This window comes from Tursiops truncatus, chromosome X (assembly GCF_011762595.2).
Source record: "Tursiops truncatus isolate mTurTru1 chromosome X, mTurTru1.mat.Y, whole genome shotgun sequence".
Lineage (NCBI taxonomy): Eukaryota > Metazoa > Chordata > Mammalia > Artiodactyla > Delphinidae > Tursiops > Tursiops truncatus.
In genome coordinates, this window is record NC_047055.1 from 116,780,314 (window position 1) to 116,802,798 (window position 22,485).

General features: G+C 45.1%; 1 protein-coding gene across 2 annotated transcripts in view; it reads left to right on the forward strand.

Moving 5' to 3' along the window:
- The window catches only part of ASB11 (ankyrin repeat and SOCS box containing 11), a 28,316-nt gene extending 6,116 nt beyond the window's left edge, over positions 1–22,200 (forward strand). For both annotated transcript variants that reach the window (XM_004317961.4, XM_073799424.1), the window contains exons 2-7: positions 5,896–5,975; positions 11,075–11,182; positions 14,345–14,495; positions 17,483–17,617; positions 18,727–18,918; positions 21,594–22,200. In XM_004317961.4, the coding sequence (XP_004318009.1) occupies positions 5,896–5,975; positions 11,075–11,182; positions 14,345–14,495; positions 17,483–17,617; positions 18,727–18,918; positions 21,594–21,718 (791 nt within the window). In that variant the 3' untranslated portion in view covers positions 21,719–22,200. The remainder of the gene's footprint in view (positions 1–5,895; positions 5,976–11,074; positions 11,183–14,344; positions 14,496–17,482; positions 17,618–18,726; positions 18,919–21,593) is intronic.
- Positions 22,201–22,485: the final 285 nt, after the last annotated feature.

Consider the following 22,485-nt stretch of genomic DNA (forward strand, 5'->3'; position numbering starts at 1 on the left):
CGTATATGATGTGGCACTCCCGGCAGGACCTGGAGCTTCCTCCTGTAATCAAACGTTTTGATATTTCTATAGTGAAAAATATGAATATTCACACTAAGTGAAAATACAAATTAAAAATAATAGTTTGCTAAACCTGAGTCCTGACCATGTTTTGCTGCCAGAAGAGCTTGTTTCCAACTTGGTTTTCAGAACTGGGGGAAATTTACAATTGCAGGTAAGAGATTGTGGAGTTACTGTACCCTTTAAAAAAATGAGTTCTTTGCTTCCCTGGTGGCGCAGTGGTTGAGAGTCCGCCTGCCGATGCAGGGGACACGGGTTCGTGCCCCGGTCCGGGAAGATCCCACATGCCGCGGAGCGGCTGGGCCCGTGAGCCATGGCCGCTGAGCCTGCGCGTCCAGAGCCTGTGCTCCACAACGGGAGGCGCCACAACAGTGAGGGGCCCGCATACCAAAAAAAAAAAAAAATGTGTTCTATTCTAAGTGTTTTGCCTAAAATCAATTGTCCTTGTTTTTCTAAATTCAAAGGACTGACCTTGATTTGATGGCCACGCCTCTGCCTGACTCACCATCCTGACTCCTTTTCTCTATCCTTGCCATGTCAACAGTTTTTTTCCCTCCTTCGGTCCATTCCTGCCCGGTCCTCCACCTCGCCTTGTTCAGTGTTGGTGCTTGTCTCCTCAAGCCTTGGTCCCCCCATCCTCTGAGTGGTTATATATCACAGGTGCCTGCTGGCTTTCCCAAGTTGGGACACACAGCACTCAGCAGGGGCTCTGCCACCCGACCTGTCATCTTCAGCTCAGCTCTCCTGCTCCTAATGGGTTCAAAGGAAGCTTCTTTCTAACACATTACAAAGAGATGTTCATTGACTGTAGTTCATCTCCTGGCCAGAGCTGAGTGTTGTAGAGGGTACGCGTTTTAACTCAATTGTATTAGAATACTTTTGATACCTTGGGAAATTTCTTGTAATATGTTTTTTTTCCAGTTACCTTTATTTTACTTAAGATATCATTAACTCTGTTAGGCTCTTGCCTATATTTTGGTTCAAATTTGAATTTTCTATATTTTTTTGATAAGTGCTACAGGAGAAGATATTCCTTCATATGATTTTGGAACTTGAATAAAGCGAATAAAGATTGTTTCATAGGCACTGGAGATAATAACCAGTCAGGCAGTTAAAAAAATAAGTAAACCAGTCGTCTCAAATACTTGTTGGAATTTGGCAGGGTAAAAATTGCAAAAAATAAAAATAAAAATAATAATTGATTTTTATCTTGAATTCTTGGAGCTCAGACACCCATATTCCATCTGAACCCATTTTGTTATTGAAATCTGTGGTTTTAGACATTGTCGTGAATTTGTTATTCAGAGAGCCTGAGCACTAGAGATACAAATCACATTCTGAGAAAAAGTCAAAGGGGGGAATGAAAATGTACTTGAACATTTTCCATACACCTCATCAGGAACAAGTAGACCTATTTGTACAGTAAACAATCTTCAACATGTGCCTGCAGCCCTGTGGCGCAGGCAGCGTGCCAAATAACTGAAAATAGACTGCCTTAGGAGCGAAGGATTGATTGCTACTTCAGCATTCATTTATTTGGAGATCTTAGGTACAGATTTCCTGAAAGGAATGGAAAAACTCCCTAGCCGCCAAATAACTTTTATCCTCAGTTTCTCGCAATTAGCTCCAATTTGCAAAACAAGAATGATAAGAGCAAGAGGCTGTGTGTTGGGAATCAGAATAGAAAAACAGAAGAGCCCACCGTGGCAGAGTTTCTGGAAAAGCGTTTTGTGTGAAAACCCTTCAAGGTCCTTTGAAGCAAGTGCTGGGGAACATACTGACCGGAAAGGTGACTTCCAGGAGAGTGGCTTTATTTCCAGTTGGGAAACCGAAATGACTTCCACATTTAAGGCAATCCAATTGATTTATTTCATGTTATTTACAGAGATAAGGGGGATGTAGGAAGGCACCCCCCCCAACAAGTCAATCTACCAGGAGGATGGGCAGGATAGAAAAACCAGTAGTTCTTAAAACCAGAACGGGGTGCGTTCTCAAAGTGACTCCTCAAATAGGGAGAAAGAGAGCTGGAAAGCAGTGGCGAGGAAATAGAAGCCCAGGACCACCCACCCTTCCCTCTTCCTCCCTGGATCAGAAGATGGCCTGCACGCTTGCGTCCACCTCGGAAGCCTGGGGTGGGAGTTGGGGGTATCAGACGATGCTGCACTGATGGGGGACACTAGGAGAGGTGGCCAAGTGCCAGTGCGTAGGAAAGGCACTGGGTGTGAGACATGCAGTTGAGGCCGAGTGCACAGGACTGGTCCCCTCTTCCAGGCCGCTAGGGAGACTCTCCCCATCCCTCTCGCTTCTCCCCACCCCCACGGCACCAGAGGGGCTGTTGGCACCTCAAGAAGGAACTGAGAACGTGCTGCCCTTCCTCGGGCGGAGAGGGGGCCATCCCCTGCCCTGAGAGTGGGCAGAGGAGTGGAGATAACAGTTTTAAAGCGGACTGACCAGTAGACTGGTGGCCTTGAAATGTCTTTCTTGAAGTATGCCATAAATACAGATAAGTGCACAAACCCCAAAGCGGACAGCTGGGTGAGTTTTCACCATGGAGTGCCAGCTCCCAAGAACAAGAAACCGCCCGTTATCAGCATGACCCTCACCCCACCCACCTCCAGTCAGTCCCTGCCCCTTCTCATGGTACTTTTGACTCCTAACGCCCGAAGTGAGTCTGGCCCTTTTGTACTTTATGGAAAGGGAGTCATCTGGCACATCCTCTTCTGTGCAGGGCCGCCTTTATCAGCGTGATGTTTGAGAGATCTGTCCAGGCCGTGTGTACGGATGGCGTGGGTCTTAGGGGGCTGAGGGGTAACAGAAAGTTACTAGAAACAGGATGAAATCGTGGTTAAGGTGCCTGCTTCCCAGCAGGAAAGGGGACACCGCGGCCCGCTTGGAGGCAAGTTTTAGAAATAATAAAGCCATTTCATGTTGCTGCTCTAAGTTAATAATAGCAAGTTGCCATTTAAATCCTGGTGTGAAGCAAATACTTAGAGTACCTTCAGGTGACTCAGTTGGCTGGCTATTGTTAGAACAAAAGAATAGCAAAGCCACAGCTGTGGGCTTGCTTCTTAGGTTGGTCAGGGCGCTGAGTTGCCATCCATGGGGGAAGACCGTCCTTCCAAACTGGGTGCTTGTCCCTCTCCAAGCCTGATGAGGCGAGAGGGCGACGCGTCTGGCGCACACTTCATATTGAATGGGATGGAGATGTGGTCGAAGAAAACCAAGGCTGACTACTGAGGATTCTGTGCGTACGTTATCTCATTATTCCTAACTTATGCAAATGATCAATGTCCAAAGAGGTTGAAAAATCCTCCACTCATCAGCTTTTAACTGACTCAGGAACAAGTGGACATACAAACGCAATATATTTTCAGGTTAAAATTGTCTGTTTTTCTTACTAGAAAAAGTATTCTACATATCAGAAGTATGCATTTCACCAGTGATTAGATAGATAGATTGATTGATAGATTAAAAGATGGACAGATATAGTTAGATATAGATACATACACACTTTTTATTTTGGAACTAAAGTGGTACAAAGAATTCCCACTTCTCTTTGCCCAGACTCCATTCATGTCTATCCAACTGTCCAGTTAACATCCTTGATAGCAAAAGGATCCAGTCCGGGCACATGTTGCCTTTAGATGTTGTGTCTCGTCAGCCTCCTTCAATCTGGTTACAGACCAATTAGTTTTGAGAACATCCCTCAGTTTGAGTTGGTTTGAGGTGTCCTCACGATTAGATTCAGGCTATGCATTTTGAGCAGGAATATTCCCAGCAACGCTGTGTTCTTTTCACCGCGTTCCCTCCGGTAGTATGTGATGTGGCTCATTGTGTTCCAACAGATGGCACACTGTGTCAATTGGTTCCATCGCTTCTGAGGTTAATTTTGATCCCCGGGGTAAGGTGGTGCCTACCATTTCGTTCCACTGTACGATTACCCCTGTTCCCTTGATAACTATGTAATTATTTTGTGGGGAGATAATTTGAGGCCGATTCTATTATTTCTCCTACGTGTCTGAAGTTGGTGTTCTACTATGAGGAAGAGCTTTCTCTTCTCCCTGTTTATATATTCATTTGTATCAGTGAGGCCTTATAGATTCCTGTTTTATTTGCTAGGGTATAATCATGATTTATTTTCATGCTCAAATCGTCCCGTATTTGGCCAGTGGAAGCCCCTTCAAGGCAGCTTCTGTACTTTTTGACATTTCCCATCGTTCATTGAGCACTTCCTTACTTTCTGGCAAGATGTTTGCGGCCCATCTTACATTTGTCCTGGCATTTCAGCCTCAGAGTCAGCCATTTCTCTAAGCAGCCTTGGTTTAGGTTTTCTCAGTATACAGTGCTATTCTGTCTATCTAGATATATCTATATATCTGTCTATAGGTAGAGATATATAGATATATCTGTAGAGAGAGAACCAGATGGGTCACCAGATCCCACCTTCAGCCCATAGATGTTTCTGTAGGCACCATCTTTCCATATACACACATATATTGAAAATCACATTTTCATACCAGTTGTTCTAATTGTTCCAATTTCAATCCAACCCTGTAGAATTCATTCTAGCTTTCTCCCTTTTCAAAACCCAGAGGGTTAGAGAAGATAAAAATTGAGTTTCAATGTAAGAAGAGCTTTTATGGAAATGTTTAGAGCCCTGGTTCTCATCCACTGGAAAATTTCAGTCTCTCCATGAGGATACACTACTTCAAGTTCACATAATTCCATATTTGTTGGGATTGTTTTTGTCAAGGTTGTAGGTATGGGAAAACCTGAATTCTTAGCACCATCCAAATCACCTAGAAAAAGGTGACAAGATGGGCCTTTTGTGTTAAACCCAAACTGTATGACGTGCTCGTCAATGTATGAAGAGCACAGTTATACTTTGAAGAATGCCCCAATTTTGCAAACCAGTGTAGGTTTTCTTCCAAAACAAATGATTGCCCTTTGGCATGTTTAATAGAAGCTTACTTCTCAAATGCACACTTAAGCTTGTTAGTCTTGTTTCCTGACAAGCAATTAACAAGAAATATACATCTGTAAGGCAGTTCTAAGGCTGTTCCTTAGAGCACTACCCTACCACGTGTACTTATTAATCATAACTTCTCTTGAGCACCTAACATCATGGATATACTTTATTGGCCTACTTAGAGACCAAAGAACCTGCTAAATACTAGATCACGATTCCCCCACTTTACAGATCAAGAAATTGAGGTTCAAATGATGTTAGTAACTTGCCCATTTTGGCAGAGATAGTGGTTGAGGCAGGACTGGCCCAGTGCTTAGCCATCACATTCTAACTGCCCACCAAAAACTGTTGGAGGATTATGTCATCTGAAAAACAACATTCTGCATTATGATAACAGACCGGCTTCATTACCAAAATCAAAGAATTATCTAGGGAGTTTCGAACAAAACCATTTTCCCTGAGCCCTTAGGGTCTCCTTCCTGGCTTATAGGATGTCTTAGGGTAGGGGTGAAGGGGGAGAGGCAGGGGAAAGAAGAAAGTGGGGAAGTTCATCGACCAGCTTTGCCCTTCATTTTGCCTATTCAGAGTTATCGGATTCAATCACTGGGCAGTATTTATTTGAATGAAATGTATTCCTTATGAAAACTGCCCCCTAAAGCCAGAGAGATGGTCTGTGCTCCCGCTCCACGCCCATGGACTGTATCCTCAGTGGCTGGTCACCCTGCGGGTGGCAGACCGGAGAACCTGATGCGTGGTGCCGGCTCCCCTCCCCTTCCGCCAGACCTCCTCTCACAGTGGGCGGGCACATGAACAAGCTGGAGGAAGAAGACTCCTGACCTTGACTCTGAGCTTGATGTGTGTTTCAGATTGCTGGGCCGATCGGTCTCCACTTCATGAAGCGGCAGCTCAGGGGCGCCTACTGGCCCTGAAAACTTTAATTGCACAGGTGAGTAAACGAAAGACTTGATCCTTGGTGCTTGTGCTATAACCAAGCATCATTCTTGATCAGCTTTGACTGCAGCAGGGGTCTTGCTGGCCCCATCTGGTTCCCAGCACAGCCATTCTACGTGGATGCATCCTCTCCCAGGTATTTGTTCCTCCTGCCTCTCCCTCCTTGGGGAGCTGGCTGGTTTTCTGTCCAATTCCAACCTTCCCCTTCTAGGTTTCCCTTTGCTTCATAAAAAGTTTCCCTATGAGGCTGATGGGGGATGCCCTCAAACCTGTGTTGCACTAACTCACCTTGCTCTCTCCCAGTGTGCCTTAGTAACAGCAGCCCTGAAGTTGCATAAGTCAGCTATTGCTCTGTAACAAATTACCTTGAAACACAGTGGCTGGAGACAAACACTTAGAGTCTCATGGTTTCTGTAGGCCAAGGAGCAGCTTAGCTGGGTGGTTCTGGCTCCGAGTCTCTTGCAGGCTTCAAAGTATCAGCCAGGGCTGCAGTCATCTTACAGCTTGAGCAGGGGAAGGATCTGCTTCTAATCTCACTCATGAGGTTGTTGGCCATTTTCAGTGCCTTGATGCCTGGGCCTCTCCATAGGGCTGTGTCACAAGATGGTAGCTGGCTTCCTCCACAGACAGCATGAGAAAGGGCCTAAGAAGGAAGTCTCAGTACATAACCTGTCTCCAAAGTGACATCTGATTGCTTCTGCCGTATTCTATTAATTAGACGGGAGTCAGTAAATCCCGCCCATGTCCAAGGGGAGGGGATTACACCAGTGAGCCAATACCAGGAGTCAGGACCCATCTTGATCCCTGGGAACCATCTTAGAGGCTGCCTACCCTGGTGATCCACTGTTTCAAAAGCAAACATTGAAATAGGTTGACAAATGGGTAAATCTTACTCCTTTGGGAAGATTTCTTCAAGTCTTAGTTATTAAAGCTAATTTATTTTTACTTATGACTGTATCCCTAGCACCATGAATAATGACTAGAGGCCTAGTAAATATTTGTGAGATGAATGAAAGTGTACACAGTGCATTTACTTTGTTTTAGAGTCTGTGTGTGTACAGAGGAGGTAAGTCATTAGATCTTTTTTCCACAGCCTAGCTACCACCCAACCTGGCTTCCTTATTTGAAATTTAAACAGCTGGACACACTGCTCTTTTTCTCTCTGTGTGTGCCTTTTCTTTCTTTCTCCTTTATGAGTTGTGTTACTTCTTTAAAAAGTGGAGGCAAAAGGAAAACAGTACTGCCAGTAATAATCAAATGGACTTTGCACTTGATTTTATCACTTGCTTATTTATTTGTAAGCACTTAAAATTTTATTTGGTTTGATTTTTGTCCTTCCAGTTTTATTGAGATATAATTGGCCTACAGCACTGTATAAGTTTAAGATGTACAGCATAATGATTTGACTTACATACATCATGGAAGGATTATCACAATATAGTGACCATCCATTGTCTCGTATAGATTTAACAGTAAAGAAATAGAAAAAAGGTTTTTCCTTGTGATTAGAACTTTCAGGATTTACTCTCTTAACTTTCATAATATAACATACAGCTGTGTTAATTATATCTATCATGCTGTATCATGCTGTGTTACATCCCTAGTATCTTCTACTGGAAGTTTGTACCTTTTGACTCCCTCCATCCAATTCCTTCTCCCCACTGCCCCCACCCGACCTCTGGTAACCACAAATCTGATCTCTTTTTCTATGAGTTTGCTTTTGAAGTATAATTGACCTACAACACTATGTTAGTTCCTGTTATACAACATAGTGATTCGATATTTCTATACATTTCCAAATAATCACCATGATAGGTCTAGTTACTATCTGTCACCAAAGAGATTACATAGTTATTGACTATCTTCCCCACACTGTATATTTCATGCCCGTGACTCATTTGTTTTGCAACCGAAAGTTTGTACCTCTTAATCTCCCTCATCTATTTCCCTCCTCCTCCGACCTCCTCCTCCTCTGTCTTGAAGCACTTAAACTGTTATTTGATTTGATTATTTTTAATATGTGACATATTCACATAGTTTCCAAATTAAAATGATAGAAAAAGGTACACAGTGAAAAGTCTTGCTTTCAGCTCCTTCTTCTTGGCCCCCGACCTCAATACTTTTATTAGTATTTAAAATTTTTAATTTTAGAATACTTTTAAAGAAGAGTTGCAAAGATAATACACAGAGTTGCAGCATACTCTTCACCCAACTTCCCCTCGTGTTAATATCATACATAACCATGGTACTTTAGTCAAAAATAAGAAATTAACATTGGTACAACACCATTAACTAAACTACAGACTACTGAGACGACACCAGTCTTCCCACTAGGGTCCTTTTTCTCTTCCAGGATCCAGTCCAGGATATCGCATTGCTTTTAGCACTTCTTTATTTTTAACTGTATTTTGTAAGCATGTTGGTTTCTATAGTGTCCTTCAACGTGTAAAGAGCATTCTTCATGGAGAATTCTTCAGCCTTTTCTTAGTACCTCCCCACTTTTTTACCCTTACACACTGGTAAAAAATGGATTATTCTCCTTTATTTTCTACTCTATTTTACGTGTAGACAGTGTGGTGTGCTGTGAGCAAAACATTAAACCAAGGGTCAGGAGCTTCTGCCGATCACACTGGCTGTCACCGACAGCAGGGGAACCTCAAATCTTAATAATTTGAACTCTCTGCTCCCCCATGTTCTCACCCGCAATGACAGTGAGTCACTCTAGCTGAGCTTTCAGGCCTGTCCCACATTACATTTGTACAGTTTCAGGGATTCTTGAGAGTTTGCATCGGGTCAATGTTTTTCTTTAGCACACTGCTGCCACCTTGTGGACTTTTTTTGGGGGGGCCACGCCGCCGGGCTTGCAGGATCTTAGTTCCCGGACCAGGGATTGAACCCCGGGCCCTCGGCAGTGAAAGCGCCAAGTCCGAACCACTGGACCGCCAGGGAATTCCTTGTGGACTATTTTTTAAAATGCTCTTATTTTTTCTTTATTTTCTTAAAATGAAATTATAAATGGGAAGAGGAAAAGAAACCTCCTTGTATTAGATATCCAATTGTAAATATACAGCACGGCTCTGGAGTAATGACGTCATATTCAGGATATAAACATGGACAGGACCAAGGAGGCACAAACAGGCCCTAAGATGACGATGGGACTGGCAATAGTGGGTAGTCCCAGCTGCTGGCCACAGGAGGGATGCGGCCAGCACCATGGAGGTCTGGTGGGAGGGGTTGGGAACTTAGGTTGGGGTTTGGGGTCCAGGGTCTTGCACTAGGTTTTGGAGCGTTTCAGCAGGTAGTTACGAGGCAGAGAATCAAAAGCAGAACTCGGCTGGGTCCTGGCAGAACCTAAATCCTTTCACAGATAGAAAGTGGTGATCATGGGGGCAAGCGGTAAGGGCAAAGTAGAGTCAGGGCATGAAGTTGGCCGGCAGCTAGGCTGAGCCTGGCACCTGTCAAATGGACTCCAAGGCGAGGAAGGTGGAGCACGGCACGATGGGGAGGGCAAGTGTGCCAGGACTGGGCGGAGACGCTCGGATCTGGGGAAGGAGAGGAGCGTTAGCCCCCGGCTCCAGACTCTGCTCCTGCGGAGAGCTCGGCAGGCAGTGGAGGTCTGGCAGTCAGCATCACGGCTACTCAGGCACAGGAACCCTAGGAGCATCATCTATTTTACTTTCTACTCTTTTTTTGCGGTACGCGGGCCTGTCACTCTTGTGGTCTCTCCCGCCGCGGAGCGCAGGCTCCGGACGCGCAGGCTCAGCGGCCATGGCTCACGGGCCCAGCCGCTCCGCGGCATGTGGGATCTTCCCGGACCGGGGCACGAACCCGCGTCCCCTGCATCGGCAGGCGGACTCCCAGGTTACTGCGCCACCAGGGAAGCCCTTTACTTTCTACTCTTGAGCCTGGGCGTCATCCTTCTGTGCCACATCCACTTCTAACACCCCCAACCCTGGACTCTGTCACCCGCTCCCCGTACCCACTGCTGTTCACACCTATATCAGCCTGTGCCTGACTCATCGCCACGTCTTCATGACGCTCCTTCCTCCAGTGTCACATCCCTACCTCTCCGAGCAGCCCTCCTTGGTGCTGCCAGTGTGCTTTTCCGAAAACGTCCTACGTATTAGCTCCAGACCTTCTACGGACTAACAGACTCGAAAGGCGCCTCATTCCCTATAACACATGCACCCCACCTCCACCCCCGTTCGGAAACCAAGGCCTTTCACGATCTGTCTCTAGCCTACCGTCCCCTTTCATCTTCCCCCTCCCCCCACTTCCCCTTTTTTCTTCCTCCTCTGTCACGTGTGGGCTCTTTCTGATCCAGAGATTTGGCAACTATCCACCTCCGTGCCCTGCCTCGCCCTCCTCCGCGTCCCACATTTGCATATCCTGTTCCCTCCTAAGGGAATGCCTTTTTTTTTTGCCTTCCTAGTTTTTTTTTAACATCTTTATTGGAGTATAATTGCTTTACAATGGTGTGTTAGTTTCTGCTGTATAACAAAGTGAATCAGCTATACATATACATATATCCCCACATCTCCTCCCTCTTGCGTGTCCCTCCCACCCTCCCTCTCCCACCCCTCTAGGTGGTCACAAAGCACCGAGCTGATCTCCCTGTGCTATGCGGCCTAGTTTGAAATTTTTTATGCTTCAAGCCGTAGCTAAATACTAGCTCATTTGCAAAGTTTCCTCTTACTCCCCAAGGCAGATTCAAGGATACCCTATGTCCCCAATTAAAATGTGAACATGCTTCCAGTATGGCAGTATTCTGGCTGGGTTCCTCCCCACCGTACCCCACCCCACTTCCCGCCACCATTTCTGTCTCCCCACTAAGCTCTTAGAGGAGAGAGACCCATGTCAGAAGCTTTGAAGCCCCAGGTGCTGGCACATGGCCTGGCCCAGGATACCGAATGAGCTTTTGCTGAATCAGTGAAGCCGAGGCTCCCAGCTGTGTTTGGATTCCCCTAGTCATGGCCTCTACTCCTCTCTAGGTGGTGCCCGCAGGCTGTGAACACTTCACAAACACGTCCGACAACCTTGTCGTTTATTCTTATTGCTGATGCAGCCTTTAATCTACTTCTCTCCAAATTGTAGGGCGTCAACGTGAACCTGGTAACAATTAACCGGGTCTCTTCTCTCCATGAGGCGTGCCTGGGAGGCCACGTGGCCTGCGCTAAGGCCCTATTGGAGAATGGCGCCCACGTGAGTACCATCCCCGCCCGCGGGTCTGGCTGCCCAGGTGCAACCGCTAACGTGTAAAGACACATCACCTTCCAGAACCCTTTCCCGCGGTGGGGTGCGCAGGCCTGGCCCCATCGGCGCTCATATTCTTGGATGGTCGGGAAGACACTGCTGGTTACCCCTCTCTTCAGCCTCTATGTCCCCGTGCCAACGTTCAGATAAGGTAATTTACGGAATTCGTTCAGAACTGTGATACTAACTTGAAAAAAAACAGCTTGAGCTAAAGTAATTTGAACACTGATCTGGGAAAATTTATTTTAAGACATTTAGAAGAACACATTTAAAAAGAACAACAGGGGGGGCTTCCCTGGTGGTGCAGTGGTTGAGAGTCCGCCTGCTGATGCAGGGGACGCGGGTTCGTGCCCCGGTCTGGGAGGATCCCGCATGCCGCGGAGCGGCTGGGCCCGTGGGCCATGGCCGCTGGGCCTGCGCGTCCGGAGCCTGTGCTCCGCGGCGGGAGAGGCCACAGCAGTGAGGCCCACGTACAGCAAAGAAAAAAAAAAAAAAGAACAGGGGACTTCCCTGGTGGACCAGTGGTTAAGACTCGGCGCTTCCACTGAAGGGGGCATGGGTTCCATCCCTGGGCGGGGAAGATCCTGCATGCCGTGCAACGCGGCCAAAAAAATTTAATTAAATTTTAAAAACTATGAAAAAAAAATATAAAAGAACAGCAATCAAAAACCACTCTTAATTCAACACGCTACACCCACAACGATTTTTGTTGAGCAAAATTATCAAACTAAATGAGCTTGTAATAAATAATACATTGGAAAAACACTACGCAATGAACTTTATCTTATTTTTAAATTCTCTCCTTTTCAAGGAGTGACTGAGCTGCTGTATGTCGTACAGATATCAGCATAGAATTCTGAAATTAATACTTTTGAAAATCTCAAGGACTTTTATTTAGTCACCAGATATTGTTGTGATGTTACTTTGGTTTTTTAAAATTTTTTTAAGGGAATTCCTTTATTTTTATTTTTTATTTATTTATTTTTGGCCGTGTTGGGTCTTCGTTTCTGTGCAAGGGCTTTCTCTAGTTGTGGCAAGCGGGGGCCACTCTTCATCGCGGTGCGCGGGCCTCTCACTGTCGCGGCCTCTCCCGTTGCGGAGCACAGGCTCCGGACGCGCAGGCTCCGGACGTGCAGGCTCAGCGGCCATGGCTCACGGGCCCAGCCGCTCCGCGGCATGTGGGATCTTCCCGGACTGGGGCACGAACCCGTGTCCCGTGCCTCGGCAGGCGGACTTCCAACCACTGCGCCACCAGAGAAGCCCATTACTTTCGTTTTTGAACTCAGTCCTTGTATTCTTTGTTTCACGAGCTATAATGTTTTTAAGTGCCTAACGAAGATTCTTCTTTGCATTTTATATGGAAGTTGGGTTTCTATGTGTAGCACAGGTGGGAAATAGAGGAGCCTCTGGGAGGTTCCGTGGGGGACAGAGAGTATGACGTAGTCCCTTGTCTTTGGCAATCTTATGAGGGAACAGTCACTAAATATTATACTATTTAAATTTCAAATCAGAGTGAGAGAAGGAATAGAAGAAAGTTGATCAATCAGTAGAAAATTCCTCAAAATTGGCAGTCCCGTGGGTGCTTCGAACTCAGTGCATCTGAAACTGCTTATCGTGTTCTTCCCTCTGGGAGCGGCTCCTCTCTTGGATTCCCAGCCTCAGAGACCAGGTGAAACATATTCCAGGTTTCCCCAGCCCCAAGCCTGGAATCATCCTGTTTCTTCCATCTCCCCATCTAATTAATCACAACCTCCTAGAAATCCTTAGAGTTTATGAATTTACACATATTTGTCCCTGTCCGTCTCTGCCATCTTAGCATCTCATCTTTAACTTTCCAGTTGAATGGGGGCTATCCTGGCATTGTGGAGATAGATCTTGTTTCTGAAACAAGAAAATTTAGTATCCTGGTGATCACAAGCGTATGTCCTTAGTTGTTGAGGCAGAATGGCTTGACATCAAACCTTCGTTGTCCTACATGTCCTGCCAGAGCCTCCCCACCAGAATGCCTTGGTTCCAGGATGTTCTTTTCAATCTGGTGCTAATACTCAAAGATGCCTCCCAGCTGTGCTGGTTCTCCCCTGCCCCTCAGATCCCTAGAAGGCACTGAGGGTGGTTAGAGACACCATGTTGATGACTATTTTCTTTGTGTATTTCGCCTGGTCATGATCTCTTTGGGATTCCCTTTTGGCATATGCAGTTTCTGTGGATGGTACTGGACCAGAAAGGAAATTTGTGGCTAGATGGTTTCTCCAATACTTTTTGCTCCTGACATGTTTGTTCATGATTGGCACGGGGAGTCGGCTCCATATGAATGGAAAATGGAGATCATGGAGATAATTGTTGCAAATGTCTCTCTTTTTTTTTTTTTTTTTTTTTTTTTTTTTTGCGGTACGCGGGCCTCTCACTGTTGTGGCCTCTCCCGTTGCGGAGCACAGGCTCCGGACGCGCAGGCTCAGCAGCCATGGCTCACGGGCCCAGCCGCTCCGCGGCATGTGGGATCTTCCGGACCGGGTCACGAACCCGTGTCCCCTGCATCGGCAGGCGGACTCTCAACCACTGCGCCACCAGGGAAGCCCCTGCAAATGTCTCTTGAACGCTTACTGGGCACCAGGCAACGTTCTAGGTGTTTACCATATAGTAACTCACCTCATCCGCCCAATAACCTCCTGAGGTCGATTCTTTTATGATCCTCATTTTACAGATAAGGAAACCCAGGTACAGAAAGTTAGTATCCCAACCAGATCTCTGAGCACATAAAGGAGAGAGAGCTGGGATTTGAACGCAAGCTAATTGTTCCAGAGACCATGTTCTGATCCACCATACAGGACCACTCCTCACAGCTAGGAGGCTGCTAGGAAGCTCTAGAATACCCCTGAGTACATCTTAAAAACTGTCCTATTTGGCCTCATTTCTGCTACTATTGCTATTTATAGGTGAGAGTTGATAGGCTACTGGTACCTAAAAGAACCCCACAATACTGTAAGGATGCGGGCTTCCCTCGTTCATTCACTGGCGTGGGAAGTTTCTCCAGGCAGATACATAGGAATGCACACTTGGAGATGGTGAGAAAGAAATAGCAAACCCTCTGGTTCTCTCTTTGCCCATCGTTAGGTCAACGGGGTGACAGTTCACGGAGCCACGCCCCTCTTCAATGCTTGCTGCAGTGGCAGCGCTGCGTGTGTCAACGTGCTGCTGGAGTTTGGAGCCAAGGCCCAGCTTGAGGTGCACCTGGCTTCACCCATCCACGAGGCAGTGAAGAGAGGTAAACGAGGCATCGCGTCGCACACAGAACGTTGGTGGGCTCCCTCCTACCTGCATGAATCAGTCATCGAGGGTTTTCTTTGCAAGGATCGCCCAAATCTTTTCCCCCAGTAGACTAGCTGTGGCTTAGAAATCCCACAGCAGTAACTTGAATATACCTCAATCTTTAGGAAATACCACTGGGGCATGACACAGCTCTTAGAATCACGGAATGGCTGTCTGCCTCAGATGTCCTCTTTCCTGGGCTCAGTCTCCCGACACGCCTTGCTTGAGGCTCCTTGCTGGTGTTTGGGCGGCAGCTGGTGGAGTCAGGAGTGCAGGGGTAACTTCCATGAGCTGTACTGTGTTTATGTCTCTGTTCTTACTAGAAAAGAACAGTTCATGCCCCAAAGCCCATAAAACATCAACCACCGCCATAAAATAAGTGGTGAAAGTGTTTGAAAGCCCAGACCGATAGTGTCTCTAATGGAGGATTAAAGGTAACTGCACAACAAGCAATATACTCTAGATGAGCTGATAGCTCTCAAGGTCATTAGTTATTGAAAAAAAGTTGCAACTGTAAAAACCGTGGCATTGGAAACCTTGAGGTGAATTCTAGATTTCTGTGTTCTCAGTTGCTTTTGAAATGATGGGAAAGAGTAAAATTAAGGAATTTTAAAACTGTATGCATAGACTAGACATGAACAAGAAGAGCCATTGAAAGGCCAACGCCATTTGTCAAAGGTCACACCCAAAGAGCAACATTTTCTGTGTTACCCAGCGGTGGAGTTATTCTCTTATATTGAGATCAGAAATACAGTGGAGAGAGTTCCCTGGTGGGTCTGGTGGTTAGGATTCGGTGCTTTCACTGCTACGGCCCGGGTTCAATCCCTGGTCGGGGAACTGAGATCCTGCAAGCTGCATAGCACGGCCAAAACAGAAAAAAAAATTTTTTTAATTAAAAAAATAGAAATACCGTGGAGAAGTTAGAACACTGTAGAACAGTGATCTTCACTGGCATAATGAGAATTAAAGTCTTTATTTCAAAAGGCAATAGTGAAAGTTTTGTCCCAGGTTGTTAAACATGTCACTTGGTAATTTTTTTTTGCAGTGGATTACTATAACTGATACAAAACCCCCAAATCTCTGTGTATCTATGGTTTTGATGTCCTGTACATATTTACCAAACATTTATTAATTAATAATTGATGCTGATTATTTCCCAGACTTCAAGTAAGCCCTTTAAGTTGTAGGGAAATAGTCTACTTTGGAAATGGTATAAAAGTGTTTAAAATTTTTAAAATATTGATTTGAAGTAAAAATCTATTATCTGTATTTCCATCCAAATGCTTAAAAATGGATGAACGTTGGTAATGATTTGAATTAAGTAATTCTGCAGTGCTTGGATGGTTATATATGGAGTGTTTGGTATCTATATACCTCCAGTATATACATGCTTATCATAAACAGATGAATTCATGTGTCTCTACATATTTTTTTCTGTATCATAAAAACATGTGAGGGACCAATGTCCACAGAGTGGAAGGATGAATAGCAAATTCATTATTTTAGATACTATTATATTAGTGCCAATCATTTGACTTTTATATATTCATTTTTTTAAAACTTCCTGAGAACACTTAAATTTAACTCAAGCTAGGCTCAGTTTCTTTTGGAAAAAAGAAAGACAGGAATTACGCTTTTTTTTTTTTTTTTTTTTTTTTTTTTTTTTTTTTTTACAGTGCGCGGGCCTCTCACTGTTGTGGCCTTTCTCGTTGCGGAGCACAGGCTCCGGACGCGCAGGCTCAGCGGCCATGGCTCATGGGCCCAGCTGCTCCGCGGCATGTGGGATCTTCCCGGACCGGGGCACGAACCCGTGTCCCCTGCATCAGCAGGCGGACTCTCAACCACTGCGCCACCAGGGAAGCCCAGGAATTATGCTTTTAAATGTTTATTAGATACACTGAATTTACCAGGCAGTTTTAGGTCCTGATTAGATATTTCTGGATTCTTACAGCTTTAAACCTCTAGGAATAAGAGGGGTCAGTCTGAGTCAATACTTTGACAGATTAATGCTATAATATAAAATTTACTTATGTGAACAATAGTAAAGTAGTTGGAGTTCACGGAAGCCTTGTAGATTTTAATGCATAATTGTGCTTAATTCAGAATTTGTGATGAATCAAGCAGGCTGAGATGAAGCTTAGTTTGGTGTCATCTCTGAAAAAAAGGTTGGTTAAGCTAATCAGTGATGATAAGATTTTGTTTTTTTTAGGAAACATTTCAACCTTCAAATAAGAACCAACTCTCTATAAAACTCCCATCAATACCTCAGAAGCATTTGCTCCCAAACAAATCATTCATATTCTGCAAATTAATCACGTCTGTCTCTTCACTGGGTGAACTCTCCAAGGAGAATGCTTACTTATCTAGTTCTTGTTGGCCACTAAACTTGAAAGTGCATTTAAATAGATTCTATACTTGAGGCTTTTTATTAATTCTCACAGGAGTCTTACAAGTTGACCAAAATAAGGAGGTGCATGGCGTGACCATCCACCCAATCTTACATGCATGGGCCAGGAAGAGAAGGAGAGATTTGTAATGGAGATGGATGGATCAGGGCTGGGCCTTGGATTTGAGCACTGGCTTTTCAGGGTAATAAGAGCACGAGTCATTTATTCCCCTGGGTCTTGTAACCTCTGCCTGTAATCCGGTGACTCATAGAGAGTGATTTCAGCCGTGTTCCTTGGAACCCTTAGTTTGGTTGGAGGTACCTCAAGGCTGCAGGGAAGAATGTCAGCGGGGCAGGGGGTGGTGCATGGGCATGCTCTTCTTTCTAATCTTTTTATTTTGGAGATTTCTAAGATTTCCCCCACCTCCCAAATTTTTTTCCTGCTGAAAAAAAAAATCTAGGTTGTTTCTAAAGCCCATTCCAGATAAGCAATCTTATAATTCTGTGAATCGTTAATATTTCCCTTACTTGAGTGAGCTTGTCTTGTGTTCCACCAGGTAATAGAGAGTGCATGGAGATTCTGCTGGCAAATAACGTTAACATTGACCAGGAAGTGCCTCACCTTGGAACTCCCCTGTATGTGGCTTGCACCTATCAGAGGCTAGACTGTGTGAAGAAGCTTCTAGAATTAGGTAACTTCCAGAAGTCTTCTCATGAGAAGAACCAGTTAACCTCGTTGGTTTTCCATGGCTTCAGAGGCGAAGTGCTTGTCAGGCTGGACAAAATTCTGACAGCATTTGATATCTAAATGGTTAAAACAACTTCAGAGATGAGTGTCTGTAGTTCTCAGTTCTGCTTCTTTTGATATTGGCTCCATTTACCTGGTATGGTTCTCCTTGGTGGTCTGAAGAGAGAGCAAGAGTCTCTTTCCCATAAATCCTAGGGGAAAACAACCAATTGTATTTCACTGGCTCTTTTTAAGTCACATGCCCATTTCTGAACCAATCATGGTGGCCAAGGGAATACAATATACAGACTGGCTTAGGCCTAGATTTCAGTGTACACTGCAGTTGTTGGGCTTCACTGGAAGCACATGAGCTGGGAATCACGAGAGATGGTTCCCCAGAGGGAAATCTAGGTGTGGTTACCAGGAAGATGCTGGCTAGTAAAAACAGCAGACATTTGTCATAGAGTACTTTAGATCAACCCTGCAAAATTAGTTGCTTAATTCTCAGAGGCATGTACAGAAACTGAGAGTCCAGGGAAAAGTGAAAGGTCTTGAAAGTATTATTTGGTTAAAGATTCCCCAAACTTAGCCACTGACGTAAAGGTCGAGATTGTATTAAGAAACTTTAAATAAGAATTTTTGTCTCTAAGATTTTTTTTGTCTTTTTTTTATCCCCTATCATTTACCACTCCCTATAGTAATTCAGAAAACTTTTTTTTCGAGCCCAGAATAATGTAAATACCCAGTAAACCTAGCTGTGTCCTTTGCCAAAAAACAAAATAACTATGTAAAAGGAGCTGCAAAGATTTAATTTTCTCTGTCACACAGTTCCTGTGGGAAGGCAAGTGAAGCATTTAAAATAACTAAAAATATCTTTATTCGATACTTTTCTCATCAGGGTGTTTGGAAACAGTAGGCGTTGCTGGGGGTCTGAGCTTCAGTCATATATTTTCAAAGATTTGTCACATATGTCATGACGTTTAAGATGTCTTTATCGATGGCTAGCGCATCTCAGGCTCGTAGTGTTTCTCCATTAACCCTGGGTGTTGACTTGTGGTCATCTGCTTTGTTAAGGAGCCAATGTTGACCACGGCCAGTGGCTGGACACCCCCCTCCATGCTGCTGCGAAGCAGAACAGCGTGGAAATCATCCACCTGCTGATAGACTACGGGGCCAGCCTCAAGTGCAAAAACGCTCAGGGCAAGAGTGCACTTGATCTGGCAGCTCCGAAAAGCGGCGCGCAGCAGGCGCTTCTGCTCCGGGAAGGTAAGGAAGGGCTGGGCGTCCGCTTCTCTTCCACAGGCACATTCGCCCTCTCTCCTTCCAGTCTCCCCTCTAGACTCTCTTACCCTTTCCTTTGCGTCTTTTTAATTGGGAGTGGCACGTGGGAGGGGGCAAGTCCTAGCATCTCAGAGATGGGATTTTTGTCCGCTGGGCGTATTCACTTATAACAAAGGGACATTTACATACCACTGGTATGTTGCTTTGTGTTTGCATTAACAAGAAAATAATCAGAGAACTTTGGTGAAAGGGCTGGGCTGTCTTATCTATCCTGGCATAAGCACGTGATTGAGCAGACCAAAACTCTGCTTTGTAATTTTTGGAGGCAGTTCAGGGAAAATGAAAAATACTTGAGTAGAGATGGTCGGGTGGACACGGAGTGTGTCTTTCAGAAACTGAACTAAGCGGTGAGGTTGTTTGCCTGTTCTCCAGCTCAGGGAGTAGGTGGGTTTGCGCTCTGCATTGCCCCACGCCCATGTCCACATGGGCTAAAGCATCTCTAGACGCTAGAGGAGGGAAGGTGGCGTCTACAAGGCTTCATATCCCAGATTCTAAAGAGAACCGTGCTGTGTCCCTACAGAAAGAGAACACTATCTGAGCCTCTTCTGAGCGTTTGTATGCTCGGGAGACTATTAAAGTAATAATAATTATTCAGCTTTCCACGTGTCAGACGCTGAGCTAGGTCTGAAACATAGATTCATCTCACTGAATTCTCAAAACTTTAAAGCCATGAGAACTTTATAGTAACTGGTGCTATCCCAGCTGCAAGCGGGAAATGAGGGGCATGAAGAGATGGGCTTTCAGAAGGTTACACGGCTACTAAAAAGTAGGTCTAGGATGCTAACCAAGGAATAGGATTCCAACTTGCACTGTCTTTTTTTATTATTGGAGTATACTTGATTTATAATGTGTTGCAGGCGTACAGCACAGTGATTCAGCTATATATGAAGTATTATGTGTGTGTGTATAGATATCCTTTTTCAGATTCTTTTCCCTTATAGTTTATTACAAAATATTGAGTGTAGGTCCCTGTGCTATATAGTAGGTCCTTGTAGTTTATCTATTTTATATATAGTAGTGTGTATCTGTTAACCCCGCAGTCCTAATTTATCCCTCCCTTTCTTCCCCTTTGGTAACTATAAGTTTCCAATGTGCACTCTTTGTTTTGTTTTGTTTTGTTTTGTTGTCTTTTTGCGGTATGCGGGCCTCTCCCGTTGCGGAGCACAGGCTCCGGACGCCCAGGCTCAGCGGCCATGGCTCACGGGCCCAGCCGCTCCGCGGCATGTGGGATCTTCCCGGACCGGGGCACGAGCCCGCGTCCCCCGCATCGGCAGGCGGACTCTCAACCACTGCGCCACCAGGGAAGCCCCAATGTGCACTCTTAATGTTCTGATGCCCCAATCCTGAATCTTCTGAAACAGTTTCTAATGAGGAAGAGTTTAATTTCACTCACCAGTTCCATCTTGTGAAAATGCCCCCACGTCTTGTATACCTTCCAGGTGGGATGCTTGGTTCAATAGTTTTAGGAATACTCTCCAGACAAGTGCTTCTTAAGCTTCAAAGTGCATATGAATCACCTGGGGGTCTCCTTAAAACGCAGATTCTGATTCTGGAGCTCTGGGGTGGGGTCCCAGACGCTGCACGGCCACCAGGCTCTCAGGTGAAGCTGATGCTGCCAGTCTGAGGTCACTTTGAGTAAGATGGGTCTAGCTTATTTCCAGTAGTCTGTGTCATTAATGATTGTTCTTTGATTTGAACCTCTACTGGAAGAATTAGGACCTTCCTTACCGGCTCCCAGTTTGGAAAGACGGGACACTTAACAACTGTTAGCCGAGAATATGGTTTATAGCAGTTGTCACGTTTCCTGTTTGCTTGCATCAAAAATGTTTCCAGGTCCAGGATTCATATTTCTTGTAAACAAGTTCCTCTGTCTCTGTCTTCATAAATACAGCTGCTTGCTCTAGAAGGATGAACAGCAGCTATGTCAGAGGTCACTCAGTTGTGTGACAGGAGAGACACTTTGCATTCTCGCTTCCCAAGGTTTTAAGGAAGGGCGATGGTCTGCTCCTCCAGGTAGCGTTCTGTCACGTGGGTGCTCCTTGGCAATATCAACCCACGTGTCATGCAGCTACTTACTTGCCTGTGTAGTCACCGTTTCTCATGGGGTGCTAGACGCTGTGACAATAGGATTTTCTTGAAAAGGAAAACTTTGTCTAGTCCAGTAATCACATGCGTCTACTTGCATCCATCTTTATTGATACAGTCAGGTAAGGAAATAATGGGGCATTATTACAAATGCCCCTGTGTGACACGGATCCCAGCCAAATGTTCAGTCAGCCTATTCACCCATATTTTGGACACTGGTTAGTTTGCTCTCCTTCGGGACTCAAAGCCTTGGTTGGGCACGGTGACTCCATGAGACCCCATGAGACTGAGGTTCAGGGTACAATGGGGTCTAAGTGAGTTGGATCCTTTCTCCAGATCCTCTGCTGAGCTGGGATCCTTGCGAGAATGGAGGTCCCTGCCGAGTGTGAGTGGGGACCCAGCCAGCACCGCCGCATGGGCAGCTAGAGCCAGGAGGTCCCTGTGGCCTGACTGTCAGGCCCCAGCACATCTCCTGACACCGCCTCTGTGACCGCGCGTTTTAATTCCTCCCTCAGGCCCGCCTGCTCTTTCCCAGCTGTGCCGCCTGTGTGTCCGGAAGTGCTTGGGTCGCACCTGTCATCAGACCATCCACAAACTGTATCTGCCGGAGCCACTGGAAAAATTCCTCCTATACCAGTAGTCCCAACTGTCCACGGGAAGATACTTGGAAATAAACAGGTTGTTGCCTGCTGTACCCAGAGTACCTAGTATAGACACCCAACAGCTAGACTCCCTAGTGTAACACCCAACAGCTAGACTCTCAAATGAGCTAAGCTAGTTAGAGCACATCCCTGATGGACTGGCACACGTGGGGAATGAAAACTCCTGGTTAGTTTAATGTTCTCTTTAACCAAGGGGCAATCAGGAACTTTTCTGTTTTTAGCTCTTGCTGTTAAGAAACTTTAAAAAATTGTGAAGTAGGGTGAAATTAATAGGCTGTTTTTCAAGATTCATGATCTTTGATTAAGGATCACCATTCTGAATAGCGTGTAGACACATATAAATCTGGGTGGGTAAGATTAGGATGAATATGAGTATTCGAAGATGGGTTCCTGATTTAGTTCTTCCCTTCTTCCCCCTTTCTTTCTTTCCTTCCATGAATAAATCTCTGCTAAAATTTTATTTTCTTGTGTTTTATTTTATATATAAAAAAGCCAAATACTTTAAACCATCACAGTTAATTGAGACTTGCACTTACTGAGGTCCTGGTTGATGTTGATTACGCATGGAAATGATAATATTTTGAATATATTAGGTATATTTCATTATTAATTTCACTTCTTTTTACTTTTTAAGCGTGACTACAGTCCAATTTTCAATTACACATGTAGCTAGCATTATATTTCTGTTAATACTGTTCAGGACCTTTTCTGATTTTCACAACTCTGGAATATCACATAAGTTAAT